Source organism: Artemia franciscana, chromosome 18 (genome assembly GCF_032884065.1).
Source record: "Artemia franciscana chromosome 18, ASM3288406v1, whole genome shotgun sequence".
Lineage (NCBI taxonomy): Eukaryota > Metazoa > Arthropoda > Branchiopoda > Anostraca > Artemiidae > Artemia > Artemia franciscana.
The window spans coordinates 19,812,810-19,838,124 of record NC_088880.1 but is presented as its reverse complement, the minus strand read 5'-3'; the positions used below and the strand labels follow the sequence as shown (position 1 = coordinate 19,838,124).

Sequence of the window (25,315 nt, the reverse complement as noted above, 5' to 3'; positions counted from 1 at the left end):
TCCTGCTTGTGCCCTAGAACAATTTGTTGAATTTGACACTTATGTTGGCTCTCGTGAATCATCTCTTCTTAACTGATCATTCGGATTCCTTTATTGTTGAAAGCTAGCCTTTTGCTAGCAACCATGTGGCACTTATAGCTCGTGGAAATCTCAAAATGCCTCCACCTCTAAAGTACGAGTGGCTCATCAGACTGGAATGGTCTGCGTAACTTTTTATCGGCAAAGCCGTGGAGTAAATTTTTAAGAGAAGCCCCTGATAAAGCAGTGGTACTTTACGAAAAAGTCATTACAGAAGCCATTGAGCAATTCTTCCCCCATTGAGCAATCAAAAGAGTAAAGGTCTCATCTCGAAATAAGCCTTGGTTCAATGTTGGTTGTAGAAAGGCAACTAGGGCCAGAAAAAAGGCTCACAAGAAATGGTGTTTGATTGAATCCGACGAGGACCAGGCTGCTTTTATTAGAGCTTGAAACGAGTCTTTAAATCTGCACGTCAAGCTTGAGGCAATTAAAAGCACAAGTTTGTAGACAAACTAAAAGTGCCCCTGCAAAGCAGGGGCACTCAAAGCCCCCCTATGTTCTAAGTTCTACCGTCATCTAAATTAACATCAAGTCCCAGGCTTTGTTTTGAATTAACGATGATCCAGTCAGGCCAGGAAAAGGCAGATGCTCTTGTACAAGCCTCTTCAAAGGTCTCCCAACTTGGTGAAGACGGATTCTCCCCTCCCCCCTTTCCCTCCCCCCTTTCCGCCACAAACTGATGCAAAAATCACCAGTGCTGACATAATTATTAGTGTGGTGCTCAGAACACTAAGCCAGCTGGATATCACCAAAGCTTCAAGAACTGACAAGAATCCCAATCACATCCAATATGTGCCCCTGAGCTTGCTGGTCCTCTCGCCTCTCTGTATAGAAAATGCTTTGTAGTGGGAACATTCCTGGAAGCCGGGAAAACTGCTTATGTAGTCCCTGTTCCAAAGATAGAGTCCAACCTTACTAATGTAGGATAGTTTCGTCCAATAAGTTTCCTGTCCTGCGCAGGTAAAGCTTATGAAAGCGTCATTATAAAGACCCTTTATCAATATCTTGATTCACATCTGTTGCTTGCAGACACGCAATACGGTTTCCGCAGAAAACAGTCTACATTAGACTGTCTCATTGCACAGTATCAAAAGTGGGCTGAGTTCCTTTTTCAGGGGCACGATATTCGCCTTCTCTCCTTTGACATCGCAAAAGCCTTTGATCGTGTATGGCACAAGGGACTTCTTTGGAAACTGAAAGCCTATGGAATTGATGGTCGACTATTTGAGGTACTTACTGACTTTCTTTGTCAATGATTATTGCAAGTTGTCCTTGATCGCTTCGTATCAAAAGAACACCTAAACTTATCAGGAGTAACCGAAGGAAGTATTCTTGGGCCAACTCTTTTCTTGGTGTTCATAAACGACCTAGGGGACAACCTTGTGAAGAAACCTCACCACTTTGCTGATGACACAGCATCAAAAACATCAATTGCAAAAGACGAAGATCCCAGTGAACCCCATAAGGAGCTTCAGGCTGACCTGGAGAGGGTAGAGGCGTGGGTAGATGCATGACTTGTAAGTTTTAACGCCTTGAAAACCAAAGAGCTCCTTGAAAACCACCTTAAAACCAAACGCCTTGGAAACCAAAGAGCTCCAATAAGCTAGGAGTTATCCTAAGATGCAAAATTCTTCTCCCTGATGAGTCTATTCTGCAACTTTTCATTTCGTGTGTAAAACCTGTCATGGAATATGCATGTCTACTCTTCGCTGGTGCACCTAAAAGCCACATCGCTCAAGTCCCACAAATTGAAAATAGAGCAATTCGTGCACCAACCTCTGGCAACACGAAAGCTAAAACCCCACAGTTGATCCAGGAACACCTCGACGTGGCTTCTATGTCGGTTTTCTACACGTACATGTCTAACCCTCTATCAGAGGAGCTATCAAAGCTTGTTTCTAATAGAACTAAGTCCTTGTGATCAACTCTCCGAAGTAAAGCTCGTCAGGACTATAACGTCAAGTAACAACGTGAGTTGATACACTGCACCTGCTTGGAGTTAATTTCTCTTTAGATCTCTCATGGACTGAGAATCTCAGTAAAATTAAATCCTATTGCTCCAAGAAGCTAGGAGTTATCCTAAGATGCAAAAGTCTTCTCTTTGATGAGTGTATTCTGCCAGTTTTCATTTCGTGTATCAGACCTGTCATGGAATATACATATCTTCCCTTCGCTGGTGCACCAAAAAGCCACATCGCTCAACTCCAACAAATCCAAAATAAAGCATTTCGTGCATTAACCTCTGGCAACGCGAAAGCTAACCCCACAGCTGATCCAGGAACACCTCGTCGTGGTTTCCATGTCGGTTTTCTACACGTGCATGTCTAATTCTTCATCAGAGGAGCTATCGAAGCTTGTTTCTAATAGAACAAAGCCCTTGAGATCAACTCGCCGAAGTACAGCTCGTCAAGACTACTTTGAGCAGGTTACTCCCCGCCAAGAATATCTGAAAACGAGTTTTGCACGGTGATCGGTTGTCACATGGAATAGATTGCCGGTAGAGGTAATCCCGGAAAATCTTTCCCTTGACGCGTTCAAAAGAAGGCATGATAAATACCTTAGTGCTGGAAAATGCGGTAATTACCAGGACTAGCAGCAAATCATCATATCTGATGGAGCTATGAAGTCTGTAATAATAAGAAAAAATAGCTCATACACTTAGGCAGACGCGATTGGATTTTGTAGCTTTTCAAATATTGATCTCTCACAATTGTAACAGGTTACCCCTTTTTCGATGTTTTGACGAACTTTCATCCTTTTTATCCCTCCTGCCCCTTTGTAATAAGCTCTTGCTTATGTAGACTTCTAAAGGAGACTTGCACACTAAGTTGAAAGACACTTTTTTCAAGTGATGTATAAACGAGGCTTTTTGCAACCTTAACCCTTCTTAATCGGGAAATCCTTAGCTGTGAAACATTTTCCGTCCCTAAATCAGCAAAAATTAAAATTTTTGACTTTTTTATTTGTCTTAATTCAAAATACAGTTTTACCTGTATTAATTAGTTTTAAACGATAGTTTCCAATAACTTTTGATTCAGTTAGCAAACAACAAATCGAATCTTTGATGCTTTAGCCGGAATTTTACAATAGTTAAAAACTTATATTGCTGTAGACTCTTATTACTACCTAAATAGCGCTGCACGTGATATAGTGCTGCAGACATTGGCAGATGATAGAAAGAAGGCTCCCTTTTGATTGTTAAGTCATACCGGGTTCTTGGGCCAGAGATACCAATCAAATTGAACAAATCAATTGAATTAGTTTTAAACGATAGTTTCCAATAGCTTTTGATTCAGTTAGCAAACAACAAAACGAATCTTTGATGCTTTAGCCAGAATTTTACAATAATTAAAAACTTATATTGCTGTAGACTCGTATTGCTACCTAAATAGCGCTGCACGCGATATAGTGCTGCAGACATTGGCAGATGATAGAAAGGAGCCTCCCTTTTGATTGTTAAGTCATACCGGGTTCGTGGGCCAGAGATACCAATCAAATTGAACAACTCAATTGAATGGAGGTGACAGAAAGTATAAGAGGCTGCAGGGCCGATTGAAGCTATCGTACCTTTTGAAATTTTTTGATCAAAGCGAAAGCAGTGAGACAGGGGGAGACAACAGAAATAAAAAAGCCGTTGAAAAGTGAATCTTTCCGTAAGATTCACGCCCCAATTGAATCGTACATTCAAACCAAAATCAAGCAGCAATTCTTGTTTTCCGTTATTTCAAGCAATTTTGTTGTTGCTTGTTTCCAGGAATTAATAGATCGAGATCTGTAATTCACATCAGAACGTTGAACTTTGGGAAACGCTACCTGTCTTTTGTAAAGAAATAGTGCATTTACTCAACAAAGATATTTCAATGAAACAATTTGAAAGTGTACCTTAAAGTTTATAAAGTGAGACTTACTGACATAAAATCAACAACCAAAATAAATTTACAAGTCACCATAATAATTATAACTCAGAGTTTTGTATAATAATTATCTTGTTTTTTTTACCAGTTGTATTTGGTTAGTCGCATTAAAATATTGATTGTCTCAAACATTTTTCTTGTGACAAACCTGCAAAAAAAGCTTTCAAGCAGCTTCTGAGAGACAAAGCAATCAGATGATTTCCACACTAACTCTAAGAGTTAAACGAAAGGAATACACTTCCATAAATATATTACATTTGATTGTACAGTAAGTTGCAACCTCACTACATTCAATCTCAACAAATTCATAATTACTTCTTCCTTCATAATTACTAATCGTAAAAAGCATTCGGAATTGTTTCGTTTTTGATGTTTTGTGTCAGACACTGAAGATAATTTGCCATTGCTTTTCTTCTAGGGTTGATGGTGTTCAGACCTACACATTAACGTTTGCTATTAATTTTCCATATACTGATGATGTCGTTTATTTGGCGAGCTGTTACCCATACACCTATACGGATTTGCAAAGCTACTTGTCAAATATCCAGGTAGATTAATGTTATCCTCTCTTCGCCTAGTCCTATACATTTATCAATACCAAAAAATTGCCTCATTGGAGCTTTTTTCTCTCTGCACAGTCTTCTCTACAGTGTAAAATCAAAGAGGACGTGTCTTCACGTGTCTTCACCTGATCCGTTTGGTGGTAGGAGCATACTCGTTAAAATACCAGAAAAACGCAACAACGGATTTCAAAAGTAATACAAAAAATCTTGAAATTTAGAAAGCTATATCCCAAGGCCCCTTTTTTTTCATGTCGGGCTCAAAGCAGCTTGCTGGTAACATGTATGTTCGATGCAATTTTGACCAGTGATTTATTGTTAAAGTCTTTTTTTCGGAGTTATGACCGTAAATAAGTAAAAACTTTTGCATTCTAGATCTTGGCTAGATTACAAATATTGATCCGCGAGTACTAACTTAGTAACAAATGAATTCCTCCAATGTAATTTTTGATTTTCTTTTTTTTTTCATATCACTTTGTATCGAAGAGATAATTGTAAAAATTTGACACCAGAAGTGATGACACTACAGGGTGCATTCATTCAAACCTAATTTTTGCGTGAAAGTTTGTTTTATTGGCGTATCGTATTAATATATCATTTAAACTATGTAATACTAAACATTCTGGAATTCTATTTCAAAATTTTATTAATAATCCGTTAAAACTGTCTAATATTATTTGTAAAAAGCAACAAATGTCGAATGGATTCTGTGCCTATCAAAAATTGCTTATGCACGAGGGGTTTCTCGGGGGTGTACTACTGGTTGCGCTATTTGGAAATTTTAAATAGAGTAAAGTGGAGGACAGGGCTATTAGATGTCTCACCTTCAGGTAGCTTAGAAGAATAATGAGCTTATAGCCGTACTTGTTTTAGCTGTGAAACATTTTGCTTAAAAATCTATCCAACTTCGCTTTAGGCCCTAACGTGATTCCATAGAATAAGGTTTTGTACCAGCTACCGTTGGATAGAAAAATGTTTTTGCCCTTAAATAAAAATCCTTTGAGTGGTACCCTACTGAAACTAAAAAAATATGCGTCACGCTAGAGGGCACGTAATCGCAATTCCAGTAAATCACAACTCCTTTATAAACATTATCCTGGTCTAATTTGTAATTACTCTAAAGTAGATACCATAGGTGAACAACCTACCAGTACCCGTAAAAGATCTTGAAAGTTCCTCTACTGAGGACGTCAAGTAAAACTTACCATTCTCATGTTAAGTAGCACACCAATAATCTAGTGCCGATGAAAACATTGTATACCAGTAACAAGTATCTCAGCGAAGTTGATAGCCTCGAAAATTCACGGAAAAACATGCACATCTCTTTACTACTTTTATATTACAGGCGGATCCTGTTAAGTCAAAGATTTGTAAGGTTCGACTTCTCTGTAGAAGTCTGGCTGGGAATTGTGTCCATGTGCTGACCATTACTCAACCTCAATCTTCAGTTGAAACCACCAATCTAGTAAGTCAATTTAAAAAAAGGGCCTGTTTTTTATGCTTTGTATGTTTATCTTGTAATTATAACAATGATTTTATGGGTTCTATAATTTAATGATGGTTGAATATAGCAATTGCTGCATTTGCTTCTGATTCAAGTTTTTCATTACTGAACAAAGCGACAGGTATCGAAACTCAGAATGACTAAATAAATGGAAAGCAAGGGATAGCGGAGAAAGAGAGAGGAATAAATATATAGATAAAGAGAAAGAGATAGTGGAATAAAGAGACAGAGAGAGAGGAGAGAGTTGTTATACCACACAAAGCATGTGGTAACTCAACGCCGCATCTCTTTCGCACAGTCGTTGCTCCTTCTGCTGTAAAGCATGTGTCTAAAAACGAAGAAAATCTCGTGTTATACAATCATATTATGCAATTCCAATATACAATCATGAAGCTAGGCCATTGCACTTACTAGCTCTAGCTTCCGAAGTCTAACAAACCTCTCAAAAAGTAACCATTCATCCAACAAACTCAAAATATACACAAAAAGAATACACAAAAAGAATAGACAAAAAGAATTAGTAAAATTTTGGGAAATAGAATAAGAAAGATAGAAAGATTCAATATTTTGATTGATGTATAAAAGATCGATATATAAAATAATGAAATACTAAGAGAACACGGGGCTATTAAAAAAAACAAGAAAGATTACCATATTTAATGCCAAGTTCCAAATAAATCCCACGCTTTGCGTAAATAGTAATATTTTATCAGAATGTTGCTTATCCAATTTCTTTTTTGTTTGTTTGAATTTTCATAATTTACAAAGTCTACGGGTTTTAGTGTTATATGGTTTACTGATACACTGAAATAATTTTCAGTTGATCCACTTTTCAAAGAAGTTGCACTTCATTTATCTTTTCCTTTACGTTAGCAGTAATCATTTTTTATTTCTTTAGGAACCAGTTTTAAGACCAGCAGTAGTCTTAACCGCACGTGTTCATCCTTGTGAGACACCATCTTCTTGGGCTATCAAAGGAATCATTGATTTCCTTACTAGCAGGTCAGCAGCTGCTAAGGTTTGTACTAGATTATTCTTCCTTATTCGTCTAATTTCCATGTTTATATTAATTTTGTGCTTTTCTTTCTATTTAGACCCTAATTTCGATTAAAAAAAGAGCACCAAGGCACTAAAAATTTTTTCTTTTAATATATATTGTAATTAAAGAATTTAGTTACGCATTATTACTGACAGCGAACAATATTAGTAATATCCTTCCATAGTGTTAATTTTTTATACATTTTTCTTAATAAAATTTTACCATTATGATTAACCGAAATTATAGTTACCATTCCTGTATCATCTTGAAATGACGATTCTTCTTCAAGATACAATTTTTCAGGTACTGTGGGCTGGAGTTCATTTTTACTAGGTTACACCTGACGTCGCAACCATGATGAGATTATTATTTGGAACTATTTTATAGTATATATCAGCTTTTACTTTCGTGTTGGGCAACAACAAATTTGATAATTGTCATTTCTTGCAGGCTCTGCGGGAAAAGTTCATCTTTAAAATAATTCCCATGCTTAATCCAGATGGTGTAATTGTCGGGAACTCGCGATGCTCTTTGGCTGGTAGAGATTTAAATCGTCAGTACAGGGCAGCTAGTCGAGAAGCAACGCCATCTATCTGGCACACAAAGCTGCTTATTAAGAAGTGAGTTTGCATGTAATCATTTATTAAAAACCTGGTGAGTCCAATTGTTGGTGCTAATTTTCTTTGCACATTTATAATCTAAATTTTGAACAACGAAAACTTGTCAGTCAGATTTCATAAAACAAAGATTTGGCATCAAATTTGAAATAAAGACCAGCCCCAAAATTTACATTTAAAAATAAAAAAATCTATCTAAACTAAAAGTGAATCTAAAGCCCAAAAACCTTCTAGAATCACCGAATTAAGATATCTATAGGTTTAATTTCGACCTATAAGTTTTTTTTGTTTGCAATTCAAACCAAAAATTGCTGATAATGATACTGCATTGACGCTCACAAAAAGATATTCCTTGGTCATAATGAAACGATTTTTTATGCAACACTTCTTTTCTTCCTTTTTTTTAGAAATGTCCGTATCTGGTGAGTAGTGGAACAAGGTAACGGGCAACAATTAAGACTGAATAATGGGAACTGTTTTTCTGCTCGTAGTCAAAATCATCCTGCCCATTCAACATTTATGAAAAAAAAATTATTAGAACATACTTTTAAATTTACAAATAAAATTAAATAAAAGCTTATTAGTTTTTCTCAAGAACTGAATGAGTGTTCAGATAATTGCGAATATGAATAAGCGTGGAATATGAGCGCTGTGTGGGGCGAAAACTTCCCTCTTATGTGGGAGAATTATTATATTTTACACAATTATTCTATTCTTCGAAAATCAAATACACTAAGTGAAATGTTTTTCTTTGAGTATTCCTATGCAAAAACTAAATTACATCTATTCCACATAGTTTATTACTTTTGTAATATTTCTGAAAAATTAGAAAAAATGAGGTATTTTTAACTTACGAACGAGTGATCGGATCTCAATGAAATTTGATATTTAGAAGGATATCGTGGCTCAGAGCTCTTATTTTAAACCCGACCGGATCTGGTGACATTTGGGGGGGGGAGTTGGGAGGGGGAAACCTAAAACTTGGAAAACACTTAGAGTGGAGGGATCGGGATGAAACTTGGTGGGAAAAATAAGCACAAGTTCTGGATACATGATTGACATAAAAGGAACGGATCTGCTCTCTTTGGGGTAGTTGGGGGAGGGCTTAATTCTGAAAAATTAGAAAAAATGAGGTATTTTTACCTTACGAATGGGTGATCGGATCTCAATGAAATTTGATATTTAGAAGGATATCGTGTCTCAAAGTAATTATTTTAAATCATGACCGGATCTGGTGACATTGGGGGAGTTTGGGGTGGGGGAACCTAAAATCATGGAAAACGCTTAGATTGGAGGGATCGGGATGAAACTTGGTGGGTAAAATAATCAGAAGTCTTACATACGTGATTTAAATAATTGGAACGGATCCGCTCCATTGGGGGGGGGGGGGCTTGATTCTGAAAAATAAGAAAAAATGGCGTATTTTTAACTTACGAAGGAGTGATCGGATCTTCATGAAACTTCATATTTAGAAGGACCTCGTAACTCAGATATCTTATTTTAAATCTCAACCGGATCAAGCGTAATTGGGGGGGGGGGGCAGTTGGGGGGACCGGAAATCTTAGAAAATACTTAAAGGGGTGAGATCAGGATGAAAATGGATGGGAAGAATAGAAACTTGTCTAAGATACGTGACTGACATAACCGGACCGGATCTGCTCTCTTTGGTGGAATTGGGGGGGGGGGTAATTTTGAAAATTGAGGCATTTGTAACTTACGAAAGGGTGACCAGATCTTAATGAAATTTGATATTAAGAAGGATCTTGTGCTTTAAAGTTCTAATTTTAAATTCCGACCAGATCCTTTTACATTGGGGGGAGTTGGAGGGGGAGACCGGAATTTTTGGAAAACGTGAAAATTGGGGTATTTTTATCTTACGAATAGATGATCGGATCTTAATGAAATTTGATTTCAGAGCTCTTATTTCACATCCCAACCAGATCTTTTGACATTGGGGGGAGTTGGAGGGGTAAATCTTGGAAAAAACACTTGGAGTGGAGGAAACGGGATGAAGCTTGGTGGATAGAATAAACAAATGTCCTTGATACGTGATTGACAGAATCGTACTGGATTCGCTCTCTTTGGGGGAGTTGGGGGGAGGGGTTCAGTGATTTGGCGAGTTTGGTGCTTCTGGACGTGCTAGGACGATGAAAATTGGTAGGCGTGTCAGGAAGCTGCACAATTTGACTTGATAAAGTCGTTTTCCCAAATTCGACCATCTGGGGGGCTAAAGGGAGAGGAAAAATTATAAAAAATTAGGTATTTATAACTTACGAGTGGGTGATCGGATCTTAATGAATTTTGATATTTAGAAGGACATCGTGACTCAGAGCTCTTATTTTAAATCCTGACCGGCATTAAGCCTCTTATTTTCCTTTTAAATCAATCTATTGATTCATAGAATTTTGTTAGAGCTCATACCATATGATCTCTTGGCTCTTAGCTCTTCTCGCCTCGTCACAAGTGCCATATGAGCTCTTAGCTCTTGTTTTTTGTATAATACTTGTAAAATCCTGGTACAAAGGAACACTATTACAAGAGAAAATTGGGCTGGGGGAAGGTGAACTCATAAAAACTTCCATTGGTTTTTAGAAAAAAATTTCAAAGTATTTGGGCCAAAGTGACCCTAAATAGCAAGTTTATAATCGACGAAAGATCGGTCAATTCGAACACATATGTTAAAGAGGGCCAAAAAAGTTTTTCTTCCTGGAAGCTTCGAACTTATATTTGTAACCCTTTAATAGTCCAAGGGGACCGTAAAATGGGCATATAAACGGCGATTTTTTTTGAACGGTTTCAAACTTATATGTTTGAGGTTTTAGGTCAAGTGGACCTAAAAACTCATGGATCTTCTTTTGAACAGCTTAAAGAGCCGAGATCCTGGGCCCAAGGAACCTAATAAACATAATTTTTTTTAGCACACATAGACCAGAATAATCTTTAGTTTTGCTCACATTGGAAATTATATCTCCAAGACTTGACCAAAAAGGTCACCACTTAGAAAGAGTTGAATATAACTTCAGCTGTATTCATCCATGGCGCCCGAAAATGGACCCTAAACATTTTTTTGTTTCTGATTGGTTATAAAATTACAGGGCTCGGCAAACTTCAATGAGAACAATGCAATTTAAAGCTATAAACTTGGTTGGAAAAATTTGGGACTTCAAGAACAATGCCAGAAATTTGTTTTTCCAACGGCTTTGAACTTACTAGGCAATTAGAATAGACCAAGGAAGGTCTGATTGAACCAGTGAATAAAGGTGAAAATCGTTGACAAAAAAATAAATCATCGTATCAATTTACGTCACAATAATATCCCAGAACAAAAGTATTTTTTTCTTTGACTGTTTGAAGATGTAGAAGGGGAAAAGAATGAAGATAATAAAAATAAAATATTGAAAAATATGTCAGTTTGTGTCACCTATGCATGTGAATTTGTCAAAACTTTTTGTAAAAGAATTTAGTTTTCCTGTATCGATTACGTACAATCTTACCTACATAAAAAAAGGGAAGAGGGGGAGACTGGGGCCCGGGCCCCTCTGAAATCCTAAAATTTCTTGAATTTCTGCACACTTCTTTTTTATAATATTCATAAAAATAGTTTTTTACTATTGTTCAACATCAACCTCCCTCGGCCTCGAAAATATTCATGTGTAAGCGTCTAGTTTGGTGTATAACCCCCCAAAATTCTGTTTCTATAACCACACATTGCGGGGTGGTTTTAAAAACAGGCTCTTTTCTCTTAGAACTTTAATTCTATTCTTACAGATATTCTTAGTTGTTTCTACTCTATTGAATGTGGTTCGCTATCTTTTCCCGTAAAGAAATTCTCATAAGCAATTTACAGTGTATTGCTTTCTTGACTTATTGCTTACAATTTTTTTCAAAAGTCATGCAAGAACAGAATAATGCTACTTTTTTACTCAAAGATAAACATCCTTGTGGTAAGCATCTGAATTGATCTTTGCTGTAATTTCTACGTACTTCAGCACGAATTACTGCTTAAATTTCCCTAAGATATTTCTTAGGGAAATTTAAGTTCCCTAATTAAGTTCCCTATTAAGTGCTAGCAGTTTCTTGTTTGTTATATTTTCTTGCTATGACGGTAATTTGAGAAAATTCGATTAGTGTCCACCACTCGGTAAGTGCCAAATCCGATTTGAAAAAAAAACATCATTCAAAGTTGTTTTTTTTTTTAGCTTTCATATATATTACAGGGATTACACAAAAACGAAAAAGATCTTTACAGACGAATTAACTCCTAAATACTTTTTTTTCAGGCTACAAGAAGAAAGGGAAGTTCTTATGTACTGTGATATTCATAGCCATGGACGGAGCCACAATTCGTTTATGTACGGTTGCGAAGCCAGAGATGAAAACGGAACACCAACCATGTTAGAACAAATTTTTCCTCTCATGTTTCATAAGAACACAGTTGCAAAGGTCAGTTTTGACACGCTACCACAGCATTAAACTTATATTCCTTAAGTGTCAGTGGTTTGAGGATTATTCGAGCCTCTTAGAAGCAAATATGACGAAGCCACTTTTGACTTTTGTATTGAAGAACCTGCTTTTCTTCGTTGGAGATGATTCACCATCCAAAATATTCTTAGGGGGTTGGGGGGGGGGTGTTGGTACAAACAAGTTTTCTGGGTAACCAGTAATTTTTTGCCACTGTTTTGCTGAAATATTTCGAGATTTCAGTTAAGCGATAGTAAGTTGGTGAAATTTTGGGTCTGTAAAACATGAAAAGGCCCAGTCAAATGCTGGTAAAATCTTTGAGAAATTTCACCAAACTGAGTGAAATGGGGATATCCTGTGCCGATATCTAAACAATTACTGACAGGCCGAATCCATAAGAGTTTAACCAAGAGTTTTTTTTTGTTTTGCATTTTCATACATTGTCTGTTTCATAGGCTACGTCAAATTCCCATCTAAATGACCTGTTTTTTGACTAGGAGAGTCCCTTTGTCACAAAATAAGTACCCAGTTTCAAATTCTAGCAAGATAAATGAAAAAAGCAATACTCTTTTTCTATAGTAGTCCATTATATTGTGCATAACATCTCCCGTAACTCATCTAGACCTGCGCATTACTCTATTAGGCAATGTATTAGATCTCCCTAGAATGCAGTTTGTTTCAGATTAAAGAGAATTAGATTCATAATTTCATTATGGTCGCTTGCTTCACTTTAATTAGGCTTTAAATATAACTTAGAGGAAGACAGAGAGAGAGAGAGAGAGAGAGAGAGAGAGAGAGAGAGAGAGAGAGAGAGAGAGAGAGAGAGAGAGATTGGCATAGAACGATTGAGAGAAAAAGAGACGAAAGGGTGACAGAGAAAGGGGGAGGGGTATGGGAATGCTCGCCTGAGGATTTTTCAAAGTGAAATTGTAGCTGACTTTAACAGTCATGTTCACGTGCATTCCATGTATTTGTATCTCTAATTTTTGTAATTGATATACAATGAATACTCAGTTTACTGATAATATGCCATTTAATTTAGTTGTTACAACATGAAAAGAAATTGAAGTTGAATATTTTTTGAAAAACTAGTTTGTTCTATTGTCACTTTTCATATTTTTATTCCATCAGAATCAGTTTTAAATAAATTAAATACATGTCGTTAAAAACATGGCAACAGTAGTGAAATGGAAAATTGGTGTCGGAAAATTATACAACCACCCTTTGTCACCATGTTATAGTCCTGCGAGCTCTAAAATGAAAAATCGTACAATTGATTGATCCGAGGAGGATTTGCTACAAATTCCAAAAATTTATATCTACAGATTAGTCAGTGGTGAAAAAACCCTGAAAGTAATTTTCTCCAAGGGATATGCTGATTCTGATGTCCGTTATTTGATAATATAAGTGGCCTTGAGAGTTCGTAGGGAGATTGTTGAACAGGATGGTGTAAAATGCGGCTTTTTGCTATTTCATTGTGCAGATCATTCCCATCTGAAATTATGTTCCAAGTGTTGCTTCTAAGGCCAAACGAAATCACAATGTAAGAGTAGTGAAAATGCTCATGGTATACAGAAGATCACCCATCTGCAAATTTTATCTAGCATTTTTCCAGCAAACCATCTTGTCGCGCATGTGTTAAGGCGAATATCAAGTACCAGCCACACGCAATGTATGAACGCGACAAATGTCCAACTGCCAGAGCTATTATGGAAGAGCTGAAATTAAATATTACTTACCATCAGTGATGTCGAGTTCTAATAACTGTGCATTAAATGTAAATAGTGATTCCGGTTAATTTAAATTCTTACAAATTAATCTGCAACATTCGTACACTCATTTTCTCCCTAAAATTATCTGATCAAAATTTTGAGATAGTCATTTTGTTGAGTATAGTTGAAAGATTAAATAACTATGACTTTATGTGTAAAATGACCCCCCCTCCACAGTCCGTGGGGATAGTGTGTGAGTGGTTCAGCCATTATTTAAATGTTAAATATAATTAACATAATTATTATAATAATTCGGCCTATAAATTTTGATGGTACAACGTCAAAAAACTTTATATGATCTGAAGCCTGATGTTACAAGACCCGTATGTAAACAATTTTGGGAAAATGCCTTGCATACCATCTAATTATGCAGTTTTCTCTAAATTTGACCTTAGTAAGAGATTTATAGTGCGGGAATACTAGTTAAAAAGAGTTTAAATTGTTATATCCATTATGATGTTTCCTGTAATGATTGTTTAACTGTTTTGCTTTACCCTAAAAGTAGAATAGTTACTATTCTAAAACTTTGAAAAAGATTAAAAAAGAAAAAAATTAAAGCATGTTTGTTTTTTTTGTATGTTTTAGGGTTTGCATATGACGTCTTAAAAAAAAGAAAAACCTAAAAAGAAATAAAAACTAAAAAATAAAAAAAATAAAAAAGGAAAAAACTAAAAAAACTAAAAAAGCTACAAAACTAAAAAATAGAAAAAACTAAAAAAGAAAAAAAATTAAAACATGTTTGTTTTTTTGTATGTTTGAGGGTTTGCATATGAAATCTGAAATATAAAGAAGAAAATGAAAACTAAAAAAGAAGAAAAAGGTAAAAAACTAATAAAAAGAAAAATCAAAATAAAAAAGGTAAAAAACTAAAAAGAAAAAAGCTAAAAAGCTACAAAACTAAAAAAAAAGAAAAACTGAAAAAGAAAAAAGGAAAAAAAGAAAAAATTAAAAAACAGAAAGAACTAAAAAAAAGAAAAACTAAAAAAAAAAACTAAAAAAGAAAAAACTAAAAAAAGAAAAAACTAAAAAAGAAAACAAATCAATAAAAATTAGAAACTATAAAAAAGAAAAACTAAAAAAGAAAACAAATCAATAAAAAGAAGAAACTAAAAAAAGAAAAACTAAAAAAGGAAAAAACTAAGAAAAGAAAAAACTAAAAAAGAAAAAATTTAAAAAAGAAACTATATCTATATATATAAAAATAAGTTGTATATATGCATGTTTGTTTGTTTGTGGGTTTGCATGTGACGTTATTATAAATATATAAGGCTTTGTAAATGACGTAATTATAAGATGACACTACAGACCGGGATAGCGGGACACAAATGACGACCGGGACACCGGGACAGAGGGAATATAAATGACGACTGGGACAGTCAAAGAGAAATTACAGACTGGGATACCGGGACACAAATGGCGACCGGGACACAGGGACACAACTACAACGGGGACGCCGGGGGGCACAGGGGGATATATAAATGACGACGGGGACACAGGGAATGTTCGATTAGCAATCACCATCAACAAAGCTCAAGGGCAATCGTTAGAAAAATACTTTATAGATCTGAATACGGATTGTTTTCCCATGGACAATTATGTGTTGCATGTTCAAGAGTCGGTAAACCTGACAATCTATTTATATGGACAGACAATGGGACAGCGAAGAATATTGTATATTCGCAAGTTTTACGTAGTTAAAAACATATCTATATCCATCTACAATGGCGCGCAACTACAATGGCGCACAACTACAATGGCGCGTAACTAATATGGCGCGTAACAACTTACGCGCGCGGGGGGGCTTGGGGGGTGGGCACGAAGCGCCCCCACCTACTAGGTGTTGGGGTGGCGCTTCGCACCACCCCAACAGCTAGTAAGAAATATAAGATGCTTGAACACTGTCTGATCATTATTGCCTTGTTATGCCCATGGCAGGAAGCCACGGCTAGTCGTTGGACTCATGACATACAGTTGGTACTAGTGTGTATTTTTCCTATGTATTTTAGTAGTTTCCTTTAGTAGTTTTTTTTTCTTTCTTAGTTGATTTTTGTATTTTAGTAGTTCTCTTGCGTATTTTTCTGTAGTTTAAGGAATACCATATATTGGTTTACTTAAGTAATAAAATCATATCATATCATCATCATGCAAAGAATTGACAATTAGTTTATTTTTATCACATTGGTATATTTCATAACATAATTCAGCGAAGTTTTAGATAAATTTGTATTTCAGTTCAGTTTTAAGCAGTCCAAGTTTGTCATTCAGAAGAACAAAGAAGGGACAGGCAGAGTTGTTTCATGGACAATGGGTATTCCACTCAGCTATACTTTGGAAATATCTATAGCTGGGAGTACACTAGGAAACAGACGGAGAACTCACTTCACAATAACAGACTTAGAAGCCATTGGAAGGATTTTCTGTCGGACTTTGATGGATTATTTTACACCTGGATCAAGACAGGTAAGAAGTAAAATTAGTTTAATCCAGTAATTTTGTATTTTTAAGTAGCATATTTTGTTTAGTTTCGGAGAAGATTTTGAAAAAGCCCTCTATTGTTGGTTAAATTTCGTACAAAATCAGTAGACTTTCAAGGTCTTAATATGTTATCTCAAAGGCTGAGTGAAGAAAGAATGAAGCAATAAAAAGTGTACCTCGTATTTCCGAACAAGAACAAATTGCCAAAAAGCTAAAATCGTTGGATCTTGGCAGCCGTAAGATGCAACATTGTAATAGAAGGAAGATTTATTTTGTTTTGTCTACATTTGCAGTATGCAAAAACTCTTGTAGATGAAATGTATAGGAAATTTCCATGAATGTGGCAAATATGACTATTTTTTCTACAAATTCATTATTCAAAAAAGTAAACGTGCTGCTCAAAGTGGCTTAACCATTTACTTAAAAGAATCTATTACTTTTTTATTTTCTTTCCAAAGTTCTTACAAAATTCAACTCGGTGAAGATAGATTTTGGAACTGAATTTTAAACACAAGTTAACAAACTTAAAACGATTTTTTAGTACTATTTCGAAGTAAAGACCTTTGTAGTTTTGCTTATGGGTTTTATAAACTGAAGCTTAGAAATTTTGCTGTAAAAATTCTTATTCTTTAACATGTGCCAAATAAGTACCATGAATTTTTACAAATGATTTTTCTTTCCAAATAATCAATTGCTTATAACATTTTTAAATTTAATTTCCAATCTTTTTAATAACCAGAAATGACGTCCTTTTATTGTAAAATCAAACTGAAACGTATCAGCATACACTTTTTCTCAGAGCATGTGCTTTCTTGTATTAAGAATGCTATGATAATGGTATAATTATATAATGGAATAATAGCATGATAATGGAATTAAAAATGTCATGGTTGCAGCAGCAGTTGCAGCCTAGTAAAGAATGAACTGCCGTCCATAGCAATAAAATCTATCAGATATGTAACCCGTCTTACAAACTCGTACTTGAAAATCTGTTTTGGTAAGAAAAAACTGACAAATTTCAGAAAATGTAATGGGAGACAGGGATTTATCACTGCATCATAAGAGAAATTCTCTTATGTAATTGGGTTCATAACTCTTTTTTCTTTTTAATACACTTGGAACATTCAAATACAGAAGCTCAAACTTTAAAAATTTCCATTACTACTTGTCTAATGTAGTAAAATCAAACCAAAAATGAATCTTGTGCTTGAATGTGCTCCTCGTTATTTTTTGTGAACTTGCAAAACCTGGCCTTTGAAAGGCCCATTAATTAGTCCATTAATTAGTATGAGCCAAATAGATAGTCGCAAACCAAGACTAGAGGGATGTGTTGCGAGAGCAAGGGTGTATCCAGGATTATTGTTTGGTAGGGAAATAACAGTTCAATACGGATAAATACTTTTATTTGACAGTGAAACCAACATAAAATCTCTGGATATTTTGGTCTTATATACAACGGCCGTCTGTAGCAGATAAAGAAGGTCACTGTATATGTGACTGAAATATCCAAAGATTCTTTGTTTGCTTCACTGTCAAATGAAGGGATTTATCCTTATCTAACTGTTAGTTCTACATCATGAAAAGGCAGTGTGGTCTTCGGAAATACATGTTTATGAAGGGGAGGGGGCTACACAGTAAAAATTTTAAAGACACGCCAAAAATATTTTTATACAAATTTTTGTTACGTTTTGACGAGCCGGACAATTTTTTATTGGGAGGGGGGACAAACCCAGAAAGCCAGCCATCAGAAACGGCCTTGTAGTAGAGTATAGATATAAAAGTCTTTTCATCCTTCACTTTTTTCCTTATAAGTAACTACTTGATTTTACTCTCCTTCTGCTGCTTGGAATAATTGTTGGTAAGGATCTTCTCAATTCTTTGTCATTGTAAATTGAACATGTTCTTCGCTGTTTAATACCAAAAATAGTGAAAGACATTGTAAAATTTAAAATTTGGAGGACAGCGAATCACGATGCACCAAAAACCCATATCCATTTGTTTGGAACCTAGTGCTCGACAGATTTGGATTTGTTAAGATGTTTGCGTCATCATTTCCTTTGATGATTCTAAGAGAGTGGCTGAAGCCCAAATTACCAAAATCACTGTCGTATTGTAATGATAAGTGGCTTCAATTTTGAAAAAAAGAAGGGTGATACAATGTTTCTTAAAATATGGAGAGGGGGAGGGGGCGATTTTGTTGTTTTCAGTTTTCTTAACAAAAATACCTAAAAAAAAAGCGCATTTTTAATGGAAATAGCGAAAATAGAGTGTTTTTCAAAATTTAGAGGGAAGGCTCGGAAGTAATTAAAATAATATAGGAGGAGCAAATGCCCGCTACCCTGATTGATGCCACTCCCTGTGATTTGATCAAACCCAAAGCCTCATAAAACAAGCAACGTTGCGTTTGCCAATTTTCCATTTTGGCAGGGAAAAAAATATATAAATAAAATAGATCAGAAGGGATAGATATTGAACATATATAGAAATTTAAAATTTTCCTATACATTTGTCAAACCCCCTCCACAACCCTCCTTCCCCCCTCAAGAAATATCAAAACTTATCCGTGCTGATCTATTCGTACAATTCTGCTCCCAGGTATCTGCCCATATCAGCTATGTCACTCAAACTTTGTAAGTTTCTATTTGTACTTATTTGTGTTTTCGTGCATGTGATTCTCTCATTTGTGCATGTTTTAAGGATGATCAAGTTTCAGTAATGGAATTTATTTTGCTTAATAAAACAGGTAACGAACTATAAGTAAGGAGCGACCTGGCTCAATATTTATTGAAAATTTAAAAAACGGAATTTTTATGCCAAAAGATACATCAAAAGAATTGGTTCTCTATGCTGATTTAAAATAAATAAGCTTCATTAAGTTTAGTCCTACTCATCAAAAGCTATGGGCCTAAGAAAATTTGCCTTATTTTCGAAAAAAGGGAGAAACACATCCTAAAACTCATAGAATCTCAATAAAAATCACACCATCAGATTCAGCGTATGAGAGAACCCCATTAATAAGTTTTCAAACTCCTTTCTGCAAAAAATGTGGAATTTGTGAATTTTTGCCAGAAGAAAGATCACGGATGCGTCTTTATTTGTTTTTTTCCCAGGGGTGATCGTATCGACCCAGAGGTCCCAGAATGTTGTGAGAGGACTCATTCGAACGGAAATTAAAGTTCTAATACCCTTTTGAAGTGACCAAAAAATTGGAAGGCAACTAGGCCACCTCACACGCTCATTTTTTCCCAAAGTCACCGGGTAAAAATGTTGAGATATTCATTTTATTCAGCATAGTCGAAAAATTTAGCAACTGTGTCTTTAAGAACGACTTAATCCCCCACAGTCCCCGGAGGAAGGGCTGCAAGTTGTGAGCTTTACACATTCTTCACATATAGTATTAGTTATTGGAAGCATGCAGACGTTTTCAAGGGGGATTTTTTCTGGTGGGGGGTGAGATGGTTGCGTGAGAGGATCTTTCCATGGAAGAATCTTTCATGGGGGAAGGGAATTTTCCATAAAGGAGACGCCGGATTTCCCAGTATCATTTAAAAAACGATCAGAAATTAAATATATAAAAAAGTTTTTTCGACTGAAAGTAAGGAGCAATATTAAAACTTAAGACGAACAGAAATTATTACGTTTATGAGGGGGTGCATCCCCTCGTCAATACCTCCCTCTTTATGCTAGAGTGTTTTTAGTACTTTCAAAAGAGCCATTTATTCTAATTAAAGGGCCTTTGTGATTCAGCGGTCATCTTAAAGAATCGGAACAAAATTGGAACTTTAGTGGAAAGATTGAGGTATTGACGAGGGGGAGCACCCCCTCATATGCGTAACAATTTATGTTCGTTTTGAGTTTTAATGTTGCTTCTTATTTTCAGTTAGGCAAAACCTGGTTTTTTATTTAATAAGTCAAGCATCAATAATACTGCTTCTGCTTCAAACATTTTGGAGCTCTGCTTCTAAAAAGTGTTCGATGAAATTGAACGAATTTAGAATTTAAGTGGTCATTTCAAGTTTTTCACATTTTTCCTGCTTAACAGCTACTTTACCTTATTCGTTAAATTCATATTCTGTCAGCACTTTGAATTACATTGATGCAAATCAGTCTTAATATGCGTTGTTTGTCTTTCAGGAAATATTAAGCAGGTTAGGTTCATCCTCAAAGCAGTGACTCGCTTGTTGTCAGCTGGATCCAATTCAGAAGAGCCAATTCCAATTCCCTTATCAGACTATTCAAGGTAGCCCCTCTAGTTTTCTTAATGAAAATGATATTTAGACTAAAATTACAGAAACCAATGGGTCAAATAAGTTCATGATATCAAAATCCTCTAGATTGGAGTAGTCGTCGCTGAAAAGAGTACAAGGGGTTTTGATTGAGGGGTTTTTTGTTCACTGCTTTGTTGAAATTAAAACCCGTTTTTTACTGCTTAATTTTTCGTAGTTAAAAATGAATTATTCTTCTAAGTTGTTTTTTCTTTAAGAGAGAATCCTTGAAAGCAGCAACTTTGCAAAATATAAACAACAAATAACACTAATGACCTGTGTGGTTATCACTTTAACATACCTTAATAAATGAAATAAATGATAAACACTTATGAACAGAATTCCTTGCCGTAACCAAACCAAAAATTCAAGTAATGCCATTGGAAAGAGAATCAACACTCCATTCCAAACAAAAAAGAAGTACTAAAATGCATAAACAAAAAGACAGCTTTTTCAAATAAGACCCTTGAAAGTCATTCTATTTACTCAAACCCCTTGGAAAAGACTGTGAACAACTGGGAAGAACAAAAAGATAAGAGAAAATCAATCTTGCCGACCTCTCAATTGTCTCACTAAACTGGCTTCAGTAGACCTGCATTCTTCAGGGCACCAATCTATTTAAACTTATCAATGCAGCACTCAGAAGCAGAACCCTGTAGAACATCAAACATAAAAAGTACCAGAAAAAAAGAAATCTGATATTGGTAAAATGCTAGTTTTGATTTCAAATAGCTCTCATTGTGGTCATATTTTTCTTTTGTTATCACGCTTTATCTTTTATGTCTCGGCTTTACTGCTGCTTCATGAAAGCGATTTTATCTTAATTCTTGTTTTATGTTTCTGTTATTGCATGCTTCCTCTTTATTTACCATGCTGCTATCGAAATAGAAAAATAATCACTGAGTCTAGTCTTACGGATATAACGCATGTTTGTCTGACAACATAAGCTTTCCTCTAACGCCTACCTACGGTTGGGCCCACACCATCGCCTTATACGGTTGTTTAAATCTGCCCAATTCTATATTGCTGTTAATTTTGTCGCACTGGCTTTTAAGTTCTTCTCATTTCATAAATTTGCTCTTTCTGCAGTGTGCTTTTAACAAAAATAGATGACCAAACTGAGCAACACTGAACTAGGTGAGGGAGAAAGCAAAAAAATAAGTAAGACATAAAATTCAACTTGGAAACCAAAGCATAGCTTTTCTTAAGATAGCTCTATTCCAAGTTGTTATTGGCCAAATACAATCAATATATTAATTATATTAATCATTCAATACAATCAAACAATATATCATCTTTGCCCAGATTTATTATTACTTATTAAAGCATTTCACTGAATCTTTTTTTATTTTTGATAACACTAGAAACTTCTGTGGTAGGGCAGTGGATTGATTTCTGCTTTGCAATTTGGGATCGAGGTTTGATTTCAGGCCCCGCAAGGAGGGCGATGGGCTTGCTATCTTTCTTAGCAACCAAACCAAGTATCTGAAACGTCAACCTATCGACATCTTATACGCCATCAATGGTTTTATGGGGTCCTTTTTTATCCTGTGAAAAACTATTTCATAAAACTAAGTTGAATCACAAGTGAGACGCAGCTGTTAATTTTAATTTTTTTTTTCAAGCATTTTATGAAACTTTTTTTTTAGTAAAGAGTAGCTTGATAGTTTTTAGGAATACAGATGTGGATCGTGAAAGATCATACCAGAAAAAAATTGAAGATGCTTATTTTGGATTTTAGTGACGAAGGAGCGAATTCTTGGCATTCTGAAGATGAATATCCCTGGAAAATAAGACAAAGAAAAAGTAGAAGAAAACATGAAAGAAAAGTTGATTATCTAAATGTGAGTCCTATAATGACATTCAGCAATTATTTATTTTTAATAAAATCTTGCCGTTAAAATTAATATTAGAAATTGATCTAAATAAAAGTTAGATCTGGTTATGTAAAAGTTAGATCCGTAATTTTAACGTTACGTTGACGAAAAGTAATAAAATCAAACATTCACTATTAGACATAGGCTTCACTAATGTCCTTCAATGAAAATTAGTGAAAATCTTTATTTAAACAGAAAAATTGAAACTAAAGTTATTTCAATAAAACTAACCACAAAACAATACTACTTTCTTATGAAGCTCTTAACAGTTTGTTGGAATAGGATGAAGTGCCGTTTTTAGCTACCTTCTGGAAAGACATAAAGTGCAGCTTTGGAAAAACTTTTGTTTTTCCAAAGCTATAATCGAGTATTAGGGCCAAAATTTTAGATGGCGCAAAAATGTTTCAGGAAATCTTATATTTTTTCATTTTGAATGTAATCTGAACAAATTATAAAATGAACTCTTGTCCTACAATGCAAAATTGCACAAGGATTGTCATCCGAGAATGTAATTTGTAGTTTTAAGTCTGAACAGACTTGGGGACCAATGTCATCCAACATCGCTTTCTTAAATGTTATAAGCTAGTTCTTTCCTACGTGCTTGTTTGAGGAAATCTTGGGACTTCCCACCCAGGATAATATTTTATTCAGCTTTTTATAGTCCAGTTTCATGTTGTTCTAGAGACACCTAGTAGACATTTTTTATAACAATGTGCTCTTCTTTAATTGTTTTTACCGATAAGATAAATGCCATTTGTCAGCAGTTCCAAAGCGTCACACAAAATTGACAGTCAGATTGAATAGGGCTATTTTAGACCATCCACAGTGGGATGATTTGGGCCTTTTTCTATCAAACTCTTAATTTATGGAAGCATAGGTACAGGTACACTTGTCACTTTGACGATAATCTAAGGGAGATTTGGCGCCCCTAGGCCCGGACCAAGTGGGCCTATTGGTAAATCCTGGCCTGAGTGCAGCACTGCCATATTTGGCTGTGATGCCTGTGCGTCAAACTTTCAATGTCAAAATTTTAATCAGAAAAATCTAAATGCAAAAAACGTGTCTCTAAAAGTTGTGTGACCCGAATAATAACAAAAACTAAATAAAAAAAGAAGATTACTGACGAGCTTCAGGCGTAAGATCCATATCTATGGACAACGGCCTCTGCAAAGGCATGCCTCGACCCTTCTGGGGTACTGGCAAGACAGGGGACCTTGCAGTCAACTCTATTCCCACTTGAGGAGTGGTGCCCCTCGAGAAAATTATAGCCTAGTAAACGATAGAGCATTCCTACGGGATTCTGATTAGTGGATAATTCTTCTGGGCTTAGTATGTTTTGAAGGGCGTTTTTGGGGTAAAAAAAACCTCTTCCTAGCTAATTTATTTACTATGGGTTTCCTTCCCGGACTAGCGTAATATTTGTAGGCATGAATATATAATTAGTTGGAGGTAATAGGCTTGAGACTGTCTGTGCAGGATTTTGATTCTTGTTGATAGCAGAGCATCGCCAAGTGCGGATATGACCAAATGTGACCCAAGTGACCGAAATGAGCCCAGGATTGCAAAAATCCTCCATTCATCCTGGAGCTCCTAGCGACTTCTTGGTATCAGGTTATAAGCCGGCTAAGTGCTTCGGTGTACACTTGAGAAGATATGTTGGTCCCCATCCTACACTGGTATCCGAGATCATTGCTTTTCCTGATGCAAAATAATTCCAATGATTTAAAGAAGATGAAAATTGGAACTTTGAATATTACGACATTAAAAAATGACTATCCTAACGACATTTTGACTGATGAATTCAGGCGATTCGAACTGGAATTATTAGGAGTTTCAGATCCTCATATCACAGGGGTAGGAAGCAGGAAATTAGGTGATATAGAATTTGTTAACTCTGGCTGGAAGGATGGAGTACATAGACAGGGAGTAGGGCTCATGATTAACTAGGAAGCTGCTAAGTCTTGTTTCGACTAGGAAGGTATTAATAATAAAATACTAATCGCTCATTTTATGACTAAAAGTTCAGGGTATCAGTTATAGTATGCCCCTGTAGAACCGACTGACGGCGATACTAGTGACTCAGAAGAATTTTATTTACAGTTACAGGAGCAAATAGACAGGGTCCCAGGTAGAAAATTGTGTTTTTACTAGGAAATGTTAACGCCCAGGTCGATAGAAATAGGGATAGATGGTATCCTAGTCTAGGTAAATTTGGTGTAGAAAAAGAAAACAGTATTGGCAACAGACTTGTGCAATTTGTAGGTATAACAATCTAATTATACGGTATACGGTATTTGGTCATAAAATTGCCCAAAAGTTAACATGGTATTTAAGTGATGGTAAGACAGCAAACCTTATTGAATGTGTTATTGTAAACCGAAAACTGGCAGGATCAATACAAAATACTAGGGTATATAGTAGTGCTAGTTATTGATTTTAAAAGTAAATATCATTTTTATCAGAAATATCACAATGTAATACACAAGTAAATATCACGATTTAATATCAGAAGTAAATATCACAATTTAAAGCTGAAATTTTGGATGGATAACTACCTCCTGAGAATTTATGATGTTTATAGATTCCAGGATGAAAATTATTGAGAAATTTTCCAGGAATAGTTAAATACTAAACTGGAGAGTTTAGAATTTGACAATGTGAAAGATGGATGGAATATTTTAGGAAAACGATTTGTGAAATAGCTGATGGTATCTTAGGGAGGAAAGTTAGGAGCATAGCTAGGAATATTAGCG

At 35.5% G+C, this 25,315-nt stretch overlaps 1 protein-coding gene across 6 annotated transcripts in view; it reads left to right on the top strand.

Annotated features, from left to right (window-relative positions):
- LOC136038720 (cytosolic carboxypeptidase 3-like) overlaps positions 1 to 25,315 on the top strand; it is a 110,204-nt gene that overhangs the window by 68,001 nt on the left and 16,888 nt on the right. For 5 of the 6 annotated variants that reach the window (XM_065722053.1, XM_065722050.1, XM_065722051.1 and 2 more), the window contains 8 exons: positions 4,411 to 4,540; positions 5,898 to 6,017; positions 6,955 to 7,074; positions 7,546 to 7,715; positions 11,993 to 12,155; positions 16,178 to 16,405; positions 19,016 to 19,050; positions 22,427 to 22,529. In XM_065722053.1, the coding sequence (XP_065578125.1) occupies positions 4,411 to 4,540; positions 5,898 to 6,017; positions 6,955 to 7,074; positions 7,546 to 7,715; positions 11,993 to 12,155; positions 16,178 to 16,405; positions 19,016 to 19,050; positions 22,427 to 22,529 (1,069 nt within the window). The remainder of the gene's footprint in view (positions 1 to 4,410; positions 4,541 to 5,897; positions 6,018 to 6,954; positions 7,075 to 7,545; positions 7,716 to 11,992; positions 12,156 to 16,177; positions 16,406 to 19,015; positions 19,051 to 22,426; positions 22,530 to 25,315) is intronic. The other variant, XM_065722056.1, reaches the window with a different exon arrangement.